Genomic DNA, 19,442 nt, shown 5'->3' on the forward strand with positions numbered 1-19,442 from the left:
TTATTAACATGAGCAAACTGAACAGCTATTTCACAAACACTGGAGGGAATTATGGTAGTAGCTGTCTCACTCCTAATGTAATGACAAATGTGAAAGTGAATTTCATAGTAGAGCTTTTATGCCAAAGTTTTTCTTTTTATATCTTGTTAGAGCTGATAAATGATTGAGCAAATTCACCTTTTTTGTTTTTGCTGTTACCATGGTTTGAACCTAGGATGTTTACATTTGCTAGACAGGCATTCTGCCATAGGCCATGCCAGCAGCCATTATTTAAAAATACTGAGAGATAGGGTCTCATTGTATAGCCCAGGCTGGCCTAGAACAAGTGATCCTCCTGCCTTACCAATTTCTTTCCTAGTATTTGAAGTTCATAATTGAAAATAACCCTGTTACCCTTAATTTAAAAAAAAGCATTCTTATGAAGTGTAAAAAAAGAAATACAAGGGATACAAATGGGAAAGGAAGAAGTTAACTTATCACTATTTGCAGATGATTTGATTATAGTTAAAACATCCTAGAGATTCTACCAAAAAAACTCTCAGTTCTGATAAACATTTTCAGTTAGCAGAATATAAAATCAACATATAAAAATCAGTAGCTTTCTATATCCCAGTGAAAAGAAGGCTGAGAAAGAAATCAGGAAAGCAGTCCTATTCATAATAGCCTCAAAAAAAGTAAAATACCTCAGAATAAACTATAGGTAAAAGACCTCTACAGTGAAAACTAAAACACTGAAAGGAGTTGAAGATGACAACCAAAGATGGAAAGACTGCCTAAATTCATGGGTCGGCAGAATTAATATGATGCAAATTGCTACTACTAAAAGCAATGTACGGTTTCAGTGCAGCAGCATCAAAATCCCAAGGCATTCTTCACAGAAATAGAAAAACCAGTACCAAAATTCAAAAGACCTTGATAACCAAAGCAGTCCTGAGCAAAAAGAGCAATGCTGGGGGTATCACAATACCTGACTTCAAATTATACTACAGAGGAATGGTAAGAAAAACAGCATGGTATAGGCTCAAAAACAGTGGAATAGAATAGAGGACTCATAAATAAAGCCACACAGCTATAGCCACCTTCATTTTGAGAAAGGTGCCGAAAACATACATTGAAAACATACAGCCTCTTTAACAAATGCTGCTGGGAAAATGATATCCACATGTAGAAGACTGAAACCAGATCTCTGTCTCTCATCCTATAGACAATTAATTCATAAGGTATCAAAGATCTTAATATTAGACTCAGAACTTTGAAAGTAGTACAGCAAAATGTAGAGAAAGCACTTAAAGATACAGGCTCAGGCAATAACTGTCTGAATAGGACTCCAATATTGCCCAGGAAATGAGAGCAAGAATTGGCAGTGGGATTGTATCATATTTAAAAGTTTCTGCACATTGAAGGAAACAACTATGAAAATGAAGAGACAGACTACAGAATGAATGGGACAGGGGCTTAATGTCCAGAATATATGAAGAACTCAAAAAAATGAAACACTAATAGAATAATCCAGTCAATAAATGGAAAAATAAGCAAGCGTCTCAAAAGAAGCACAAATAGCCAGTAAATACTTGAAATGACATACATTGCCATAAAGTAAACGTGAATGAGTCTATCCCAGTCAGAAAGGCTGTGATCAAGAACACAAAGAACAACAAATGCCTGCAAGGATGCTGAGGGGTAATGGGCCGGGGCAGAAAAAGGAACCCTTTATGTACTGTTGGTGGGAGAGTAAAATATTGCAGCCAGTATGGAAATCAGTTTGGCGGTTCCTTAAAGAAGTAAAAATAGAGCTACCCTATGATTCTTCTATAGCACTCCTTGGCGTACATCTGGAGGAATGTAAGTCAGCATACACTAGAGACACCTGCATACCCATGTTTATTAAGGTACTATTCACAATGGCCATCTTACCAAAATCAGCCTAAGGGTCCATCAACAGATAATGAATAAAGAAAATTGGTCTCAGCAGGCATGGTGTCTTATACCTGTAATCCCAATTACTACTGAGGTAGAGATGGAGAATATTGCACTAACAGGCCAGCCTGAGCAAAAAGATAGTGAAACCCCATCTCAACAAATAAGGTGGGTGGTGTGCATATCTATAATCCCAGCACATGGGAGGCATAGATAAGAGGTTCACAGTCCCAGCCACTCCTGCTGTGGAAACTGTGAGACACTATCCAAAAGATAACTAAAGCAAAAAGAGCTAGAGTCTTACTTGGCTTAAATGGTAGCATGCTTGTTAGGCATGTTCAAACCCCAGTACTGGAACAAAAAACAAAGGAAAATGTGTGTGTATGTATGTTACAAAGGGGTTTCATTGTGATGTTTCCATAGATGCATGCAATGTATTTTGATCAAATTCACCCCCTCTATTAAGCTCTTTTAGCTTCCCCATTTTCTAAACAGTATTTAGTAGGTTTTGTTACACTACCTTCATATATATGTATGTATGTATGCATGTATATGTGTATATATTTTTATGTTACACATATATGTAATACATATGTTCCATATGTATATATGTAGCATACTTCAGTCCTTTTCACCCCTTGTACCCTCTCCTTTCCCCATCCTCCCTCTACTGGTCCCTCATATTATTATCGTAATCATTGTCATCATCGTTTAAGGTCTAGATTCCATATGAGTGAAAATGTGTGGTATATAGACACAGTGAAGTTGTTCGGGCATAAAGAATGAAACTGTGTCATTTGCAAGAAAAATAAGCCCAACCCAGAAAGACAAATATTACATGTTTTCTTTCATATGTGGAATCCAGATTTAAAAGAAAAAGATACGAAAGTAGAAGCAGGATAGTTTATGAAGAGGAATGGGAGCAGTGGAATATGGGAGTGGGGATGAGAGTATAGCTGGTATATGTGAATATGACCAAAGTGTATTACATGCATGTATAAAAACATCATTGTGAAGCTCATTATTTTTTAAGGCTGGCAGAGTGGCTCAGGTGGTAAGTGCACCTGTCTAGTAAGTGTGAGGCCCTGAGTTCAAGCCCCAGTGCCACAAAAAAAGAAAAAGAAAACCATTATTTGTACACTTGATATATGCTAATTAAAAACCTAAATGATATTCTTACATTTATGTTTTTTATTTCTAGTTTGTAGGTAATGGTTCCATTGTTTTCCAAGGTAGTTTTAAAATGGAAGCTCCAAACTTAATGCAGTTACATTAGCATTTAGAAAGGAACATTATATGTTTATAACTCAATATAAGATTTGTACAATAATTTAAAACAGAGTTTAACATGATACCTCCACCTGTAATCCTGGATACTTGGAAGGTGTAGATGAGGAGGATTGCAGTTTGAGGCCAGCCCAGGCAAAAATTAAGTGAGCCCCATCTCAATAAGCTAGACAGGGGTGTGCCATTATAGGTACGTGGTAAGTGCAGATAGGAGGATTGTGGTCTAGGCTGACCTAGGCATAAATGTGAGACTTGTTAAAAAACTGAGATGAAAAAGACTGTGGGCATGGCTCAAGTGGTAGAGTGCTTGCCTAGCATATTTGAGGCCTTAAGTTCAAACTTCAGTACTGCCAAAAAAAAAAAAAAACAATTAAGAATTTCAGAGTTATCAAATGATAATTTTTCCATTCAGATTTGGTAATGCAGGTAACGTTGAACATTCTTCCTCTGTTCCCCCTCTCCCCTTATGCTTTGGGTGGTTTTTTTGTGTGTAGGGTCTCTATACCTGAGCCTGCCTAGACTGAAGTCCTATATTTATGCCTTCAGTGTAACTGGGATAACAGGTGCACACTACTGTGCCCAGTCATTGATAAACATGGGGTCTCAAAACCCTGGTAGGACTGGGTTGTCCACAAACTGCAATTCTCTGACCCGCACCATATGTAAGATTAGTCTTGAATCACAGTACCCGGCCATGAACTTGCTTCTATTTCTTTTTTCTTTTCTTTTTTTTTTCAACTTTCATAATAACAACCTTTGAAGGAGAGCATCTGAAATGTTTGTGAATCATCATAGCTCCTCCCCCTCCCCAGTCTCTCTCTCTCTCTGTTTTGTGATGTTGAGAATTGAACCAGGGTCTCCTGCATGCTATACATACACTGTACCACTGAGTTACATCCCTGACCTCCAGTTATCATGGATTTTATTGGGAAGAAAAAGATAAAGCATATGACATGAAAGTATAGTCCTTTGTCACAGAATCCTACAATCATCTTTATTTTCTTAAATCTTTTCATATAATGAGGGCATTTTCTTTAAGATTAGGTGTCTAAAATGCAGAGATAGTACTTAGTAATTAAACACTTTCTCAGAACATAAAGAAAATGCACGTTGGATATTCATTGCCAGGTACAAGAGTTGTCATTAGGGAATTTTTTCTCCTGCGGACAAATTATGAGTGTTTTCATTTATTAATTGGTAAAAGCAATTTTAAAAATACATAATTTGTTTTATCATACATTTTATATACAATCTTCAAATAACTGTAAGTAGGATGGTTGAACAAAGGAACAGGATACTTTCTAAATCATAAGCTGTCTGTAGAAGTGTATTGATACACAGACAAACATTTAAGGATATTGTGGAATGAGTTTTTATAGTTTCTTGGTATAGAAGAATTAGCTATTCTAATTTTATGATCAGCAAAGTTTGAATTAGAACTGCTGCTCTAATTCATAATTTCGCTAATTTTGGTTTAAACCAAATTTTCTTAAGAAGCTCCATGTTTGTTTAGATTTATTTGAAATCTTCGTGAAAGGTAGTACCACATTTTATGTAAGTAGAATTTATCTTTTAACTCCCTCTCTCCCTCCCTTCCTTCTTTCCGCTCCTCTCTTTCTACTGGGGATTGAACTCAGGGCTTTTTAGCATGCTAGGCAAGCACTCTCAGTTGAGTCACACACCCAGCCCTTTTGTTTGTATTTTGTTTTTGAGTTAGGGGTCTACCAAACTTTACCTGAACTGGTCTTGAACTTGTTCTTCCTCCCTCTGTCTCCATAATTATGTGTATGCTCCACCACTCCCGGCTACAGGTTTCTTTCACATATATTTAACTTTACATTGATAAATGTACCTTGAACGCCCTAGACCAGACTGTAGATACATGTTTTGAAGGTCTGTGCTTCTCACTTGTGATAATCAATTTTGTTACCTAAGACGAGACATTCTCTATGTGTCCAGTTCCCTATGTCTCATGACAATCTCTTTTAGTTGCTAAAGTGTTGCTACATCAAGATAATATTACTTTGAAAACCTAATTTAAATTTTTTTTTATCAAGTTTTGTTTTGCTTGTAAAGTCAAAGGCTGTCCTCTTTACTGCTGGTGGAAAAATAGCAGAATGTTTTCCTTTTGATCTTTCTAGCTCAGTGTCATCTCCCTGTTTGCTGTCGCTTGTATGTAAAAATCTTGTGTTTATTTCAGAATAGTTCAGACACAGCAGACCAAACGTGTTATATTGTTCATGGTTTTATTTCTAAATTCTTAGGAACTTAAGGATAGTGCTACTGTAACATTCTTACTGAGGTTTATTTTTTATTAAAATAACTTAAATTTTCTTTTTCTTATGATTGTTTCTTTACATTGCTTGTGTGTTTGAATGCTTGGCTTTTTTCATTGAACAATTTTGTTTCCTTTAATCCATGTGAAGACTTTACTGTTAATTATATTCATGTTATTTCATTTAATGCATTTTTGTTTGTTTATACATTCTATTTGATTAAGAATTCAAGAACTCCTGTGCTTTAAAAAAAAAAAAAACCTTTCCAAAACCAAATAGAGAAATTAGTGATTTTTATATATTTCTTTTTGTCTGTTTTAGGATGGCTACAATAGAGTAGTTAATATTGTGCCAAAGAAACCACCACTGCTAGAAAAGAAACCACCACTGCTAGAAAAGAGACCACCACTGCTAGAAAAGAGACCACCACTGCTAGAAAAGAAACCACCACTGCTAGACAGACCTGGTGAAGGAAGCTACAATAGATATTACAGTCATGTTGAGTACCGAGACTATGACGAGGGCCGCAGTTTTTCTCATGATCGAAGAAGTGGGCCACCACACAGAGGAGTATGTAAATTTCCCCGCATACTAACTTTTATTTCCTATAAGTTTAAAGCTCATGTAATTAAAATTTATGTGACTGCCATGAAAGCACTTGAATAAGTACTACCTACTGGAGCTCTTTTTTTTTTTTTTTTTTTTTTTTGGTGGGGGGACATGGTTTTGCTATGTAGCCTAGACTGACCTCAAATTTAAAATCCTGCTGCCTCAGCCTCTCAAGTGCTGGGATTACAGGTGTGGGCCACCACATCTGGGTAGGTGCTCTGTTGATTTGTCTGCTGAGGTTGTCAAATGGGAAACATAGTCAAGAATCTTGGGGTGCTGGACAAGGTAGGTAAGCACTGTGGATAGCTCCAAATAACATTAGTTCCAACTTTCTTCGTTTTAAACTTTGTTTCTTTCTTTATTTCATTCGTTTATTTTGTCGTGCTAGCTATCAAGTCCAGAGCTCTACACATGCCAGGCAAGCACTCTACTGCTGAGAGTTATTTGCCTTCCAAGTGGCTAGGATTATAGGCTCGAGCCACCAGTCCTGGGCCAGCTTGGTTTTTTATTTCCTAAATTGTCAGCATTCACAGAGCCATACAGTCTATTGCTTTGGTGCTAATAAGTGATGACCAGGGGTTACCATATCTTACTGGGTCTGCCCATCTATAATTACTTTGTTTTCATCATGATGAAATGCTATAGGTAGGGCATGTGAAGGTGGTTGATACTCTCATTTTTGTTATAGTTCCTAAGATCGATTTGCTAACTAGATTAGGTTGCATACAAAACACTGTGTTATGTAGTAAGCACTATTTAAATGTTAAATGCTATTATTTGTTTCTCTTGATAATCTTGAAGTAGGTATGTAAAGTTAAAATGATTTGTTATTTTTTCTTTTTGTGGTACTGAGATTTGAATTTGGGACCTCCATGCTTGCTAGGCAGGTGCTCTACCACTCGAGCCATGTCCCCACCCTTTTTGTTCTTTTAGTTATTTCTCAGATGGAAATAACAGTCCCAGGCTGGACTGGCCTGGGACTGTGATCCTACTGATCTCTACTTCCTGAGTAGCTGGGATTATAGGCGCATATAACCACACCTGGCCATTTGCTATTCTGAGCGAGAGTGTTAATTTGATGCACTCTCTCTGTCATAGTTTGTATATTTACAGTGTTCCTCTTCTAGTCTATTTTTCTACCTTTTCTCTTTTTTCCTCTCTCCTATTATATATGATATAGTAATTACTCTATGTATTTAAATGCCGTTTATAATAGAATTTGATCTCCTGTTGGTCAGTGGATTTGTTCCCATGCTTTACACTTGAAGAAATAGATGTAAGAGATATACTGAGGATGAGTATGTGTGATTGTGTGGTTATTCTGTAAGTAACCTTTTTTTTTTTTTTCCATATTCCTTCTTACATGTATCAAAACTCATACTGTACAATGGGTGTTCTGGGTTGCACAAGAGGATTTATTTTTGCATCTGTCTATAAGTCTTTGTTCTTAAGTTAAATAAAAACACACAACTGCTACTCTAAGTAACCTTTGACAACTCTAATGCAGTCATGAGACCACTCACTGTTTTCTTATGTTTGGAGTGTTATAGCTTCTTTATTTGTCACTGAATTGATTTTTATTTCATTCCTTTTTTTAAGTGTCATGCTGTTCTTTAGTAAGAGGGATTCAGTGTTGAAAGGGACGCAGTGCATTTTCTCTATTTTAGAAATACTGAGTTTTGCCATTAGAGCCCTTCTCGCCAGATAGTCTCAGGGAGAAGCATTGTTTGTCCAAGCATAAACATTTATTATCTCTTTTGTAAAAACTCATTGTAGTCATCCATTGTAGACAGAAAGTTTTGTATTTGTTGACCAGTTTTTGAAACCTAATGAACATGATGTTCTTACTAAAAATTTACAGCATAGGCTGAGCACCAGTGGCTCACGTCTATAATCCTAGCTACTCAGGAGACAGAGATCAGGAGGATCGCATTTCGAAGCCACCCCAGGCAAATCGTTCATAAGATTCTTTCTTGGAAAAACCCATCACAGAGAAAGGCTGGTGGAGTGCCACAAGGTGTAGACCCTGAGTTCAAACTCCAGTACCTCAAAACAAAAAAAAAAAAAAAAAAATCTACAGTGTAAGTGCTTCAGCAATAGCACTGATGTTTTGCACTGTTCTTGCAAATAGTTTGTCTAGGCTGGAGTGTAGCTCAGAGTTAGAGCGCTTGTCTACACTGTGCAAGACCTGATTCAATCCCCAGCACCACAGAACAACAAAGAACATTGGTTTGTCATCGTGCTTTATATAACATTTAAAAAAATTATTCATTAAATTTCCTTCAAGGAAACAATAAGCACAATTGTTGTAATCTTTGGTACTCTCATGGCACTAATTTTTTTGAGGGGGTTGGGGGAAAGTTTTTTTTTTTTTTTTTTAGTTTTACAAGTTGTAATTGGTTTTATTGTTCTATCTTCATACATGCATAAATGCATGTCAATCTTTCACCACCACCCTGCCCTGCTTTCTCTCCTTTTTTCACCTCCCCCTTTCCTATTAGTCGCCCCTTCCAACAGTCCCTCTTTTACACTTAAATACATTTTTTTTTTAGGTCTAGATCACACATGTGAGACAAAACATGATATTTGGCTTTCTGAGTCTGGCTTATTTTACATACCTCATGATCTCTAGTTCCATCCATTTTCCTGCAAATGACATGATTACATTTTCCTTTATGGCTGAATAATACTCCATGGTGTATATACATCACAATTTCTTCATCCAGTCATTGTTGCTGGACACAAGCTGATTCCATAGCTTGACTTTTGTGAATAGTGTTGCTATAAACATGTTGTACAGGGCTCTCTAGTGTATGCAGACTTAGATTCCCTCAGATATATGTCCAGGTGTGGTATAGCAGGATGAAATGGCAGTTTTATTTTTAGTTTTCCCTGTATCCTGTTAAGCATTTGTTGTGTTCTTGATGATTGTCATTCTGACTGGGTGAGGTGGAATCTCAGTGTAGTTTTGATTTGCATTTCCTTTATGGCTAAGGATGGTGAATATTTGTTCCCGTATTAGCCATTAGTACTTCTTTTGAGAACTGTCTAATTCCTTTTCCCATTTATTAATTGGATTATTCTTTTGGTGTCTAATTTTTTGAGTTCTTTATATATTCAAATTTATTGAGAATTTTTGCATCTATGTTCATCAAGGAAATTGGTGTATAATTTTCTTTTTTTGTATCTTTATCCAGTTTTAGTGTCAGGGTAATACTGGCTTCATAGAATGAGTTTTGTACTATCTCTTCACTTTCTATTTATGGAATAGTTTGAGGAGCACTGTTTTCCTTTTTAATGGACTGTTAGAATTCAGCAGTGAATCTACTCAGTCCTATTCTTTTCCTTGTTGGGACACTCTATTACTGCTTCAGTCTCACTGCATCTGTTGTTTATATTGTTTTTCTTCAAGTTTGGTAGTTCATATGTATCAAGAAATCGATCCATTTCATCTGGATTTTCCAGTTTATTGGAATATAAGGTTTTGAAATATTCTGTAATCTTCTGAATTTTACTGGTGTGTGTTGTGATATCCTTTTTTCTCATGTCTAATATTATTAAGTTGGGTCTTCTCCCTCTTTCTTTTGGTTAGTTTAGGTAAGAGTTTGTCAATCTTGTTTATCTTTTCAAAGAGCCAACTCTTTGTTCCATTATACTTTGTATTGTTTTTAGTCTTCATTAATTTCTGCCCTGATCTTTATTATTTCTTTATTTTGGGAATGGCTTGGTCTTATTTGTCTAAGAGCTTGAGATACGCATTAGGTTTTTTTGATGTCTCTGATTTTTTTTTAATATAACACTATAAACTTTCCTCTTAGGATTGCTGTTGCTGATGACACTAATTCTTATCTGTAGTTCACTTATATAAAGTACTTAATTGATCCAATATTTTATTATAGCCATTGAAGTTTTATTTTGCTGATTTTTTTCTTTCTCAACTTTAGATTCATTTTGCTTGCATAATCATAGGATATATGATGTTAAGGAAGATGTTGAAGATAATGATTCAGCTTTATCAGCTTTTCTGATTATAAGTGGTTTGCATATTGCATTCTGTGCATAACTTTAAAGTAATTGGGTGTAGATTACTATGTGGAGGACACAATGTGCTTCATTTGATTAATTTTAAAATTAGTGCCACATTATCACTCTAATGCAGTTTATCAGTATGTCAGTTTTTATTACTTCTAATTGTGATTTTTAATGAGAGGTAAGAAAAATTGAGCAAGAACAGGAGGAAAAATAGCAAGTTGTTCGTTGAAAATTTAATTTGAAAATTGATGAGAGAACTTGAGAATTGAAAGTTTGAGAGGTATATGCTTGACTAAATTTAGCCTGTCTTCAGACAGCCATTAACTGTTGTGATATTGGAATTTGTGTCTTTGGCAATGAATCTGTGCAAGTTTGCCAAGTGTATAATTTTTTTAATAGAGACATCTGATACAAATTTTCTGTCAGTATACTTTTAATCATTGAAATAGATGACTTGCTCTATCTTCTGTATTTTTTATACCTTTGAAGCTTAGGGACATCTAGGAAAGTATTTTTGCTTCATAGTATTTTGACTTTAGAGACTCACTTCTAGTAGCGCTGTTATATATATTCTGTGTGTCCAAAATAATGTAATATGTCTAAGTAAGTTTTTTATGTTACAGGATGAATCTGGCTATAGGTGGGCAAGAGATGATCATTCTGCAAGCCGACAGCCTGAGTACAGGTAAAATGATGAAAGTATACCATGACTATTTTAATACTTGACTCACTGAGATGTATGCTGTGGAAATCCAATCTCAGATAAATAGATGAGCTATTTTGTTAGGATTTAAGTGTTTAAAAACAGTAAGCATTATATTTTCTGACTGTAATATAAATGTTCTACATCTATTGGCATTTTATAATTGATAATAAAATACATAGTTTAAAATAAGTTGTTTTAGAAGTAGCCTTCTGGAAATACTTACTTCCTTACAATGCATCTTTGATCAATGAAGTTCTGCTGGGAAAATGCATTTTGGAAGGCTTCGGTCATTGTTAGCTTTGGTTACTTATAGGAGGCATCTGGTAGAGTAGTTAGGGGGGATCAAATGGATGGACAGGTTTAAACAGGTGATTTTCTTTTTGGCAGCACTAGGGTTTGAATTCAGGGTCCTATTTTTACTAGGCTGGTGCTCTCACCACTTGAGGCACTCTGCCGATCCTTTGTGATTTTTTTTTATTTTCCTGTAGTATTGGGATTTGAACTCAGGGCCTGTAGGCCCTTAAGCCACTCCACCAGCCCTTTTTTTGTGATTGTTTTTGTTGAGATAGAGTCTTGACACCTCCAAAAAGGAGAACTATAGGCCAATCTCCTTAATGAACATTGATGCAAAAATCATCAACAAAATAATGGCAAACCGAATTCAGCAACACATCAAAAAGATTATCCACCACGACCAGGTAGGCTTCATCCCAGGGATGCAGGGGTGGTTCAACATACGAAAATCAATAAACGTAATAAACCACATTAACAGAAGCAAAGACAAAAACCACTTGAGCATCTCAATAGATGCAGAAAAAGCCTTTGATAAGATCCAACATCATTTCATGATAAAAGCTCTAAGAAAACTAGGAATAGAAGGAAAGTTCCTCAACATTATAAAAGCTATATATGACAAACCTACAGCCAGCATTATACTTAACGGAGAAAAATTAAAACCGTTCCCTCTAAAATCAGGAACCAGACAAGGATGCCCACTATCTCCACTCCTATTCAACATAGTACTGGAATTCCTAGCCAGAGCAATTAGGCAAGAAGAAGGAATAAAAGGAATACAAATAGGTAAAGAAACTGTCAAAATATCCCTATTTGCAGACGACATGATCCTATACCTTAAAGACCCAAAAAACTCTACTCAGAAGCTTCTAGACATCATCAATAGCTATAGCAAAGTAGCAGGATATAAAATCAACATAGAAAAATCATTAGCATTTCTATACACTAACAATGAGCAAACGGAAAAAGAATGTATGAAAACAATTCCATTTACAATAGCCTCAAAAAAAATCAAATACCTAGGTGTAAACCTAACAAAAGATGTGAAAGACCTCTACAAGGAAAACTATACACTTCTGAAGAAAGAGATTGAGGAAGACTATAGAAAGTGGAGAGATCTCCCATGCTCATGGATTGGTAGAATCAACATAGTAAAAATGTCGATACTCCCCAAAGTAATCTACATGTTTAATGCAATTCCCATCAAAATTCCAATGACATTCATTAAAGAGATTGAAAAATCTACTGTGAAATTTATATGGAAACACAAGAGGCCACGAATAGCCAAGGCAATACTCAGTCAAAAGAACAATACAGGAGGTATCACAATACCTGACTTCAAACTATATTACAAAGCAATAACAATAAAAACAGCATGGTACTGGCACAAAAACAGACATGAAGACCAGTGGAACAGAATAGAGGATCCAGATATGAAGCCACACAACTATGAGCAACTTATCTTTGACAAAGGAGCTAAAAATATACGATGGAGAAATAGCAGCCTCTTCAACAAAAACTGCTGGGAAAACTGGTTAGCAGTCTGCAAAAAACTGAAACTAGATCCATGTATATCACCCTATACCAAGATTAACTCAAAATGGATCAAGGATCTTAATATCAGACCCCAAACTCTTAAGTTGATACAAGAAAGAGTAGGAAATACTCTGGAGTTAGTAGGTATAGGTAAGAACTTTCTCAATGAAACCCCAGCAGCACAGCAACTAAGAGATAGCATAGATAAATGGGACCTCATAAAACTAAAAAGCTTCTGTTCATCAAAAGAAATGGTCTCTAAACTGAAGAGAACAACCACAGAGTGGGAGAAAATATTTGCCAATTATACATCAGACAAAGGACTGATAACCAGAATATACAGGGAACTTAAAAAACTAAATTCTCCCAAAACTAATGAACCAATAAAGAAATGGGCATGTGAACTAAACAGAACTTTCTCAAAAGAAGAAATTCAAATGGCCAGAAAACACATGAAAAAATGCTCACCATCTCTAGCAATAAAGGAAATGCAAATTAAAACCACACTAAGATTCCACCTCACCCCTGTTAGAATAGCCATCATCAGCAACACCACCACCAACAGGTGTTGGCGAGGATGCGGGGAAAAAGGAACCCTTTTACACTGTTGGTGGGAATGTAGACTAGTACAACCACTCTGGAAAAAAATTTGGAGGCTACTTAAAAAGATGGACATCGATCTACCATTTGATCCAGCAATACCACTCTTGGGGATATACCCAAAAGACTGTTACTCCAGAGGCACCTGCACATCCATGTTTATTGCGGCACTATTCACAATAGCCAAGTTATGGAAACAGCCAAGATGTCCCAGCACTGACGAATGGATTAAGAAAATGTGGTATCTATACACAATGGAATTTTATGCAGCCATGAAGAAGAACGAAATGTTATCATTTGCTGGTAAATGGATGGAATTGGAGAACATCATTCTGAGTGAGGTTAGCCTGGCTCAAAAGACCAAAAATCGTATGTTCTCCCTCATATGTGGACATTAGATCAAGGGCAAACACAACAAGGGGATTGGACTATGAGCACATGATAAAAGCTAGAGCACACAAGGGAGGGGTGAGGATAGGTAAGACACCTAAAAAACTAGCTAGCATTTGTTGCCCTTAACGCAGAGAAACTAAAGCAGATACCTTAAAGCAACTGAGGCCAATAGGAAAAGGGGACCAGGAACTAGAGAAAAGGTTAGATCAAAAAGAATTAACCTAGAAGGTAACACCCACACACAGGAAATCAATGTGAGTCAATGCCCTGTATAGCTATCCTTATCTCAACCAGCAAAACCCCTTGTTCCTTCCTATTATTGCTTATACTCTCTCTACAACAAAATTAGAGATAAGGGCAAAATAGTTTCTGCTGGGTATTGAGGGGGGGAGCGGGAGGGGGTGGAGTGGGTGGTAAGGGAGGGGGTGGGGGCAGGGGGGAGAAATGAACCAAGCCTTGTATGCACATATGAATAATAAAAGAAAAATGAAAAAAAAAAAAAAAGAGATAGAGTCTTGAGAACTATTTGCCTGGGCTAGTCTTGAACCAAGATCTTCCTGATCTCTTGCTTCCTGGGTAGCTAGGATTATAGGAGTGAGCTACCAGTGCAGAGCTGACAGTTTGTTCCTGTTACTTGTTTTGCAAAGGATTTCACAGTTATTGTGTTGGAAGTTGTAAAAGCTGCCTGTGAGGGCTTGAGTATGAAATTTCCCCAAGTGAAATTTGTCTTTAAAATTTGAAAGTGTTGAAAGCTTGTTTTAACCAGAGGTGGGTGCTATTTTGAGACCTACTAGACAGGTTAGGAAGTGGGGCCTAGCTGGAGGAGGTAGGGTCACTGGGACATGACCTTAAAGGGCGTCTCGTTCTGGCCCTTTTCCGTCTTTCTCTGGTCCCTGGGTGCCATGAGGTGAGTCTTCTGTCATATCTTCCTGCTGATATTCTGTATCACCGTAGGTCCATAGCAATGGAGCAAGCCATCCATGAACTGAAACCTCTGAAACTGTGAGCTAAATGTTTATATCCTTTAAGTTGCTTTCCCTCGGTATTTAATGTCACAGCAGTGAAATACCTGCTAATACAGAAAATTTGTACCAGGAGTGGAGTTGTCGCTGTGACTATCTGGCCATGTGGTTCCTGAGCTATTAGAAATGGTTTATGGGAGGAAAGGCAGGCTAGAAAAAACTTCAAAGGCTTTAAGTGAAGCTTAATGGGTGATTTTGTTGTGAGCCCAACAGATCACAATACCAGTAGCAAAGTGAATGTAAGTGGAAAGCAGTTTGGACCCAAGGCCTAAACTACTGGGATTGCACATGCCAGGTCCACCCACTAGCCGCTCGCTATATGCCAAATAAAGAGGCATGGTGAAGGGCAGAGAAGGAGATTTATTACTTGGCTGGGGACATGCAGAAGAAAGAGGTAGAGAATAAGCACTCAGCCCATCTTAAGGCATCTTCGGAGTGTAGACATGACTATCAGTTTAAGTAGACAAAGAACTAGGGGCAATTACATACACATAATTAACCAGTTCCAGTCACAGTTTGTGTGGTAATTATCTCAATCTTTATTCTCAGAGTAGTTGTGTCCTGCAGGTGGTCCATCCTGAGAAGGCTTTATTGTTGGGGATCGTTTTGGTCCCTTGTCATGAAGATGTTACCATTTCTGTCTTTCCTGGAATCCAAAGTGATTGCAAAGTGACTGCAAACAGAATGGCGTAGAGCAAAAACAGAAATAAAACGGAGAGATGACAGGCTTTTCTCCTGTGGGCTTGGCTTAGGATTCTGTGCTTTTCAGCAAAAGCAGTTTAAGACTGTAGAGGACTGTATCTAGTATGGGACTAGAGGTCATTCATGTTACATTGTTTTAAAGAACTTGCATAAGTTTTGTCTGTGCCCTCTGACAGATTTTGAGGCTTAGTTTAAAGGCAATGACTAATTAATCTGGCAGAGGAAATTTCAAGGCAGTCAAGCATTCTCACCATGGCATGGTTATTGCCAGCAGCTTTTACGCAAGTAAATTACAGTCAGAACTATGAGCAAAAAGCAGAGAGGGAATGTTTGAAAAACTTGCAATTTGCCCAGAAGTGTGTGTAATGTTGGGGCCAAGGAAAGTGTGGATGTTGAGGGGGTGAACCTTTAAAAAGAATACCTTGCATCAGGACAATAGGAAAGATGCCTTGAGGACATCTCAGGAATTGACCAGACCCCACCCATTGCAGGCTCTAGGCTCTGGAGTTTCTAAGGGTCCTTGCTGTACAGCCGTGACTTGGGAGTAATTAGCAGGTTTTACCTTGGCTCTCCTTAGACCCTCAAGAATGCAGTAGATGAAATGGTTATGACTCCATTCATCCTTGTCCTTTTCAGGGTCCCACTTATGGTCATACGGAAGCACTGCCTGATCTCCTGTTGGAATTGGGAATTGAGGTTCCCTTTTAGGTATCCAATGCCTTTGTTTTTATTCTCCCTTCCCCTCCTCATCCTGTGAGGACCCAGTCTGAGACAGGCCTGTAGGGCCGCTTTTATCTAAGTGATAATTGTCTCCAGGTGTGACTGCCTGATCTAGTACCTGCTGTTTCTCCAGAGAAGTGAGGGTCTGAGATAGCAATAGCATTACATCTTTCCAGCTCAGTTTTAAGTTTTGGCTGACTTCTCTAAATGCCTGGATGTACTGATCTGGGTTTTCTGTGTAATTTCCTAAATCCTTTTTTATTTCTTTAAGTTCACTCACTCTAAAAGGAATGTGAGCCCTGTCCCCTCCAGGAATCAACTGGAGGGGGTAGAGTCCTGTGGGACAGCATCCAGTGTGTGAGGTAGCTGGGTAAGGGGGGAGACGGGGAGCTGATGGAGCATCAGATGGGTTTTTTGGTTCAAGGGAGTTTGGGGGCTTGTTGCAAAGAGTTACCATCGTCTGGGTATCTAGCCTGCATTTGTTTAGCCATTCTGGGTGATTTCTCAAGAAAAAGAACAGTTGAATATATGGAACTTTGGTCCACTTTCCCTGCTTTTTACAGAAGATAACTAATTGAAGAATGGTATTATAATTAATGCTCCCTCCTTCTGGCCATCTTTCCTCATCTCCCAGAGGATACTGTGGCCAAGCTTAGGTGCAGTAAGACTTCAGTCACTTTTGCTGAAGACTTTCTGGATCAAGATCTTTCCGATGTTTTAATAAGCAGGCAAGGGGGGGATTCTTCCTAGATCCTTGAGGCTTGATTCCTCATCTAAAAAAGGGAAACAAGGGAAAATTGGTCACCTTAACAGAGGTTTCTCCTTTTATCTAGGTGTCCCCAGATGAGGATAAACTCTAGTGGGAGAGGGCGTCCCGCTCTCCCTTGCTCCTTCCATTGCCAATTGTGGGTAAAGTTGTGGAGGATTTACAGATATATCAGGTGCACCCACCCCCCTGAAATGATCTTTGGCCAATCTTTCATCTATTTCAACTTGCCTGTTTGCCTTGCGACCCAGGTAGGCCTAGTTCTCCTCTATCAGCTGAAGGCTTATAATTTAAAAAGTGACTTTATCAAAGTAACCAAGAGGGCTTGCATGGCGAGAGAGAGGACCCCTGTAGAGGCATGGATGGGGACTCCTGATGAAGTAGACTTTTGTCCCCCTTTATATTCTGTGAAGCATATATTGTTGTTTTTTTTTTTTATGAAAGAGAGAGTGAGAGCATCTGGAGGCTTTTGCTCTGGTTAGGGGAGAAGCGAAGACCTGAGGTTTTTGCCTTTTAACTTTTTTTTTTTTTTTCTTTTTCTTTCCCTGAGGGCATACTGGCGAACCAGTGAACCTGATGTTTAACAAAGACAGTTGTGCCTAAATTGGAGTCTAGCACTTTCTGCTGCCTGTAGGGATTTTTCCCAAACTCCCTGAAGAAAGAAGCTCACTGCTGTTTAGAGCAAAGGAGGGGAGGGGGACACTCACCCTGAACTACTTGGGAAAAGGGAAGGAGAGGCTGAGGGTTGAGGGGAAAGAGAGTTTCCAGGCTCAACACATGAGGGATTATTAGTCATCACTGCTGTCCAGGTCAATCTGCCAAAAAGTAGTACTGGAGCACTGGAAGCAAGGGGTGACCTCCATTCTCGGGCCACGGAAACAATGAAGGAAGCATAAGAGATCTGATTGTCTGTTTGCTGTGGACATGGCTGGAGGGGTCTGAGATTTAGACACCTTTGGAGCCTCAGGGTGGGTCAGGAAGTTGTGTTCTCCAGCCTTTGGGTGACACTGGGGAGTGTCCCGGCCAGAACACTTTTTTTGGCTTGAAGACAAACTTTCCTTTCCATCAGATGTCAGCTGTTTTCAGACCTCCTCTTAAGTGGGTCAGATCTTGAAAGAGAGAGTTAGAGTTTAAAGAGAGGAAAAAGAAAAAGCCTTGGTGCACTGAAGTTGGGTTCTGCCCACGTAGCATTGTCAGTGCGGTATAATCCCCCGCCTGGCGTCTGAGTTCCCTCATTGCCTGCCTTACAGCTGTAATGGGTGCAGAGCTTTTCCTCAGTTTCCCAAGGGAGAAACCGTCCTTAACAAGACAGAAAGAGAGAAAAGGTCGACCTGAGAGTTCCACCATAGCTAGGCTGTAGTGGGGGTCTCTCCTGGAAAATAGACTCCACCAGAGTGCTGGATGCTCATGGTCGCGTTCCTAAGCAGCCTTTCCCAGTTTGGCACAACCTATACCGACCTCAGGTGATGGCTGGTCCCTTCTTGGTGGCCAAATATGATGCATGGATGACACATGCAGGAATTTCAGGTGCTCAGGGTTCTTGAGCCTGCTGTGAGAATGAAAGCACAGACACTCTTAACAGCAGAGGTCAGAAATATTTTATTTGTAGATAATTTATTTGTAGAAAAGAGAGGAGAAACACTGCATGTTGGGGAATGCAGGGGATCCAGAAACTCCCGTGAGTCAGGGTGGGGAGTGGGTTTTATAGCCTTTTTTTTGCATTATCTGAGGGCTGAGATGCCTTTTAGATGCAAATGGGCATTTCCTAGGGAGGAGAAATGTCTCCTTGACCTCCCACTGTCTGTCCTTCACACATGCCAGGTCTAGCTACTTGCCCTTATAGCCAGATAAAGAAGCACGGTGAAGGCAGAGAAAGATTTATTACACTTCTTGAGACAAACAATGGGAAGAGGCAGAGTAAGTACTCAGCCCATCTTCAGGATACTGACATGGTGTTATAGATTTAAGTAGACAAAAGAACTGGGCGCAGAGAGCAAGAGTATGCATTGTAAACTGTTCCACTCACAGATGTGGTCTGGTTGGTTGGTAGCTCAGTCGTTGTTCTGGAGTTGTTATCTGGAGTCAAGCAGGTGGTCCATCCCTGGGAGACTCTACAGTTCCTTGTTATGAAGATGTTACTATTTGTCTTTCCTTCAATCCAAGTACTGGTGTGAATTGTTGTTGTGAGGTGTCGAGGGTCTGTGCCTTCACAGGCCAGAGAATGGGCTTGTGAGGCAGTTTATTAACTTGTGAGTCAAAGCTGGTATATGAAGTAGGATTTATCAAAGAGAAAGGAAAGGCTACAGCTAGAGCAGTGCTGCAGAGCCAGGAAACTGGTGGCTTTCTGCTCAGGTGAAGGCTGGGGTTTTATGGACATTTTAACTCGGTTTGGGTAAGGGTTAGGTGGGCTCTTCTCATTGGCCATGGATTCACAGGCTCTCTTGGATGAGGACCCTGTATCTCCTCTTCAGGATGCAGGAATCATAGTGCTCTCCATGGGGGATGGGATGCTTATTCATCTGCCCTTTAGGTCTCCAGACCCAACAATTGCAAGGTGACTGCAAAGATAATGGCTTAGAGCA

The 19,442-nt window shown here is 38.7% G+C and overlaps 1 protein-coding gene and 1 non-coding gene across 18 annotated transcripts in view; one reads left to right on the forward strand and one right to left on the reverse strand.

Annotated features, from left to right (window-relative positions):
• Positions 1–19,442, forward strand: part of Pphln1 (periphilin 1) — a 111,927-nt gene that overhangs the window by 18,020 nt on the left and 74,465 nt on the right. For 4 of the 17 annotated variants that reach the window (XM_074083167.1, XM_074083154.1, XM_074083157.1 and 1 more), the window contains 4 exons: positions 5,802–6,050; positions 10,745–10,806; positions 14,605–14,652; positions 16,011–16,082. In XM_074083167.1, the coding sequence (XP_073939268.1) occupies positions 5,802–6,050; positions 10,745–10,806; positions 14,605–14,652; positions 16,011–16,082 (431 nt within the window). The remainder of the gene's footprint in view (positions 1–5,801; positions 6,051–10,744; positions 10,807–14,604; positions 14,653–16,010; positions 16,083–19,442) is intronic. The other 13 variants (XM_074083160.1, XM_074083159.1, XM_074083168.1 and 10 more) reach the window with 5 other exon arrangements.
• LOC141410644 (small nucleolar RNA SNORA40) lies at positions 7,438–7,564 on the reverse strand. The gene has a single exon (XR_012435471.1). It is a non-coding gene; the product is annotated as a small nucleolar RNA SNORA40 (small nucleolar RNA).

This window comes from Castor canadensis, chromosome 8 (genome assembly GCF_047511655.1).
Source record: "Castor canadensis chromosome 8, mCasCan1.hap1v2, whole genome shotgun sequence".
In the NCBI taxonomy this organism is placed as follows: domain Eukaryota; kingdom Metazoa; phylum Chordata; class Mammalia; order Rodentia; family Castoridae; genus Castor; species Castor canadensis.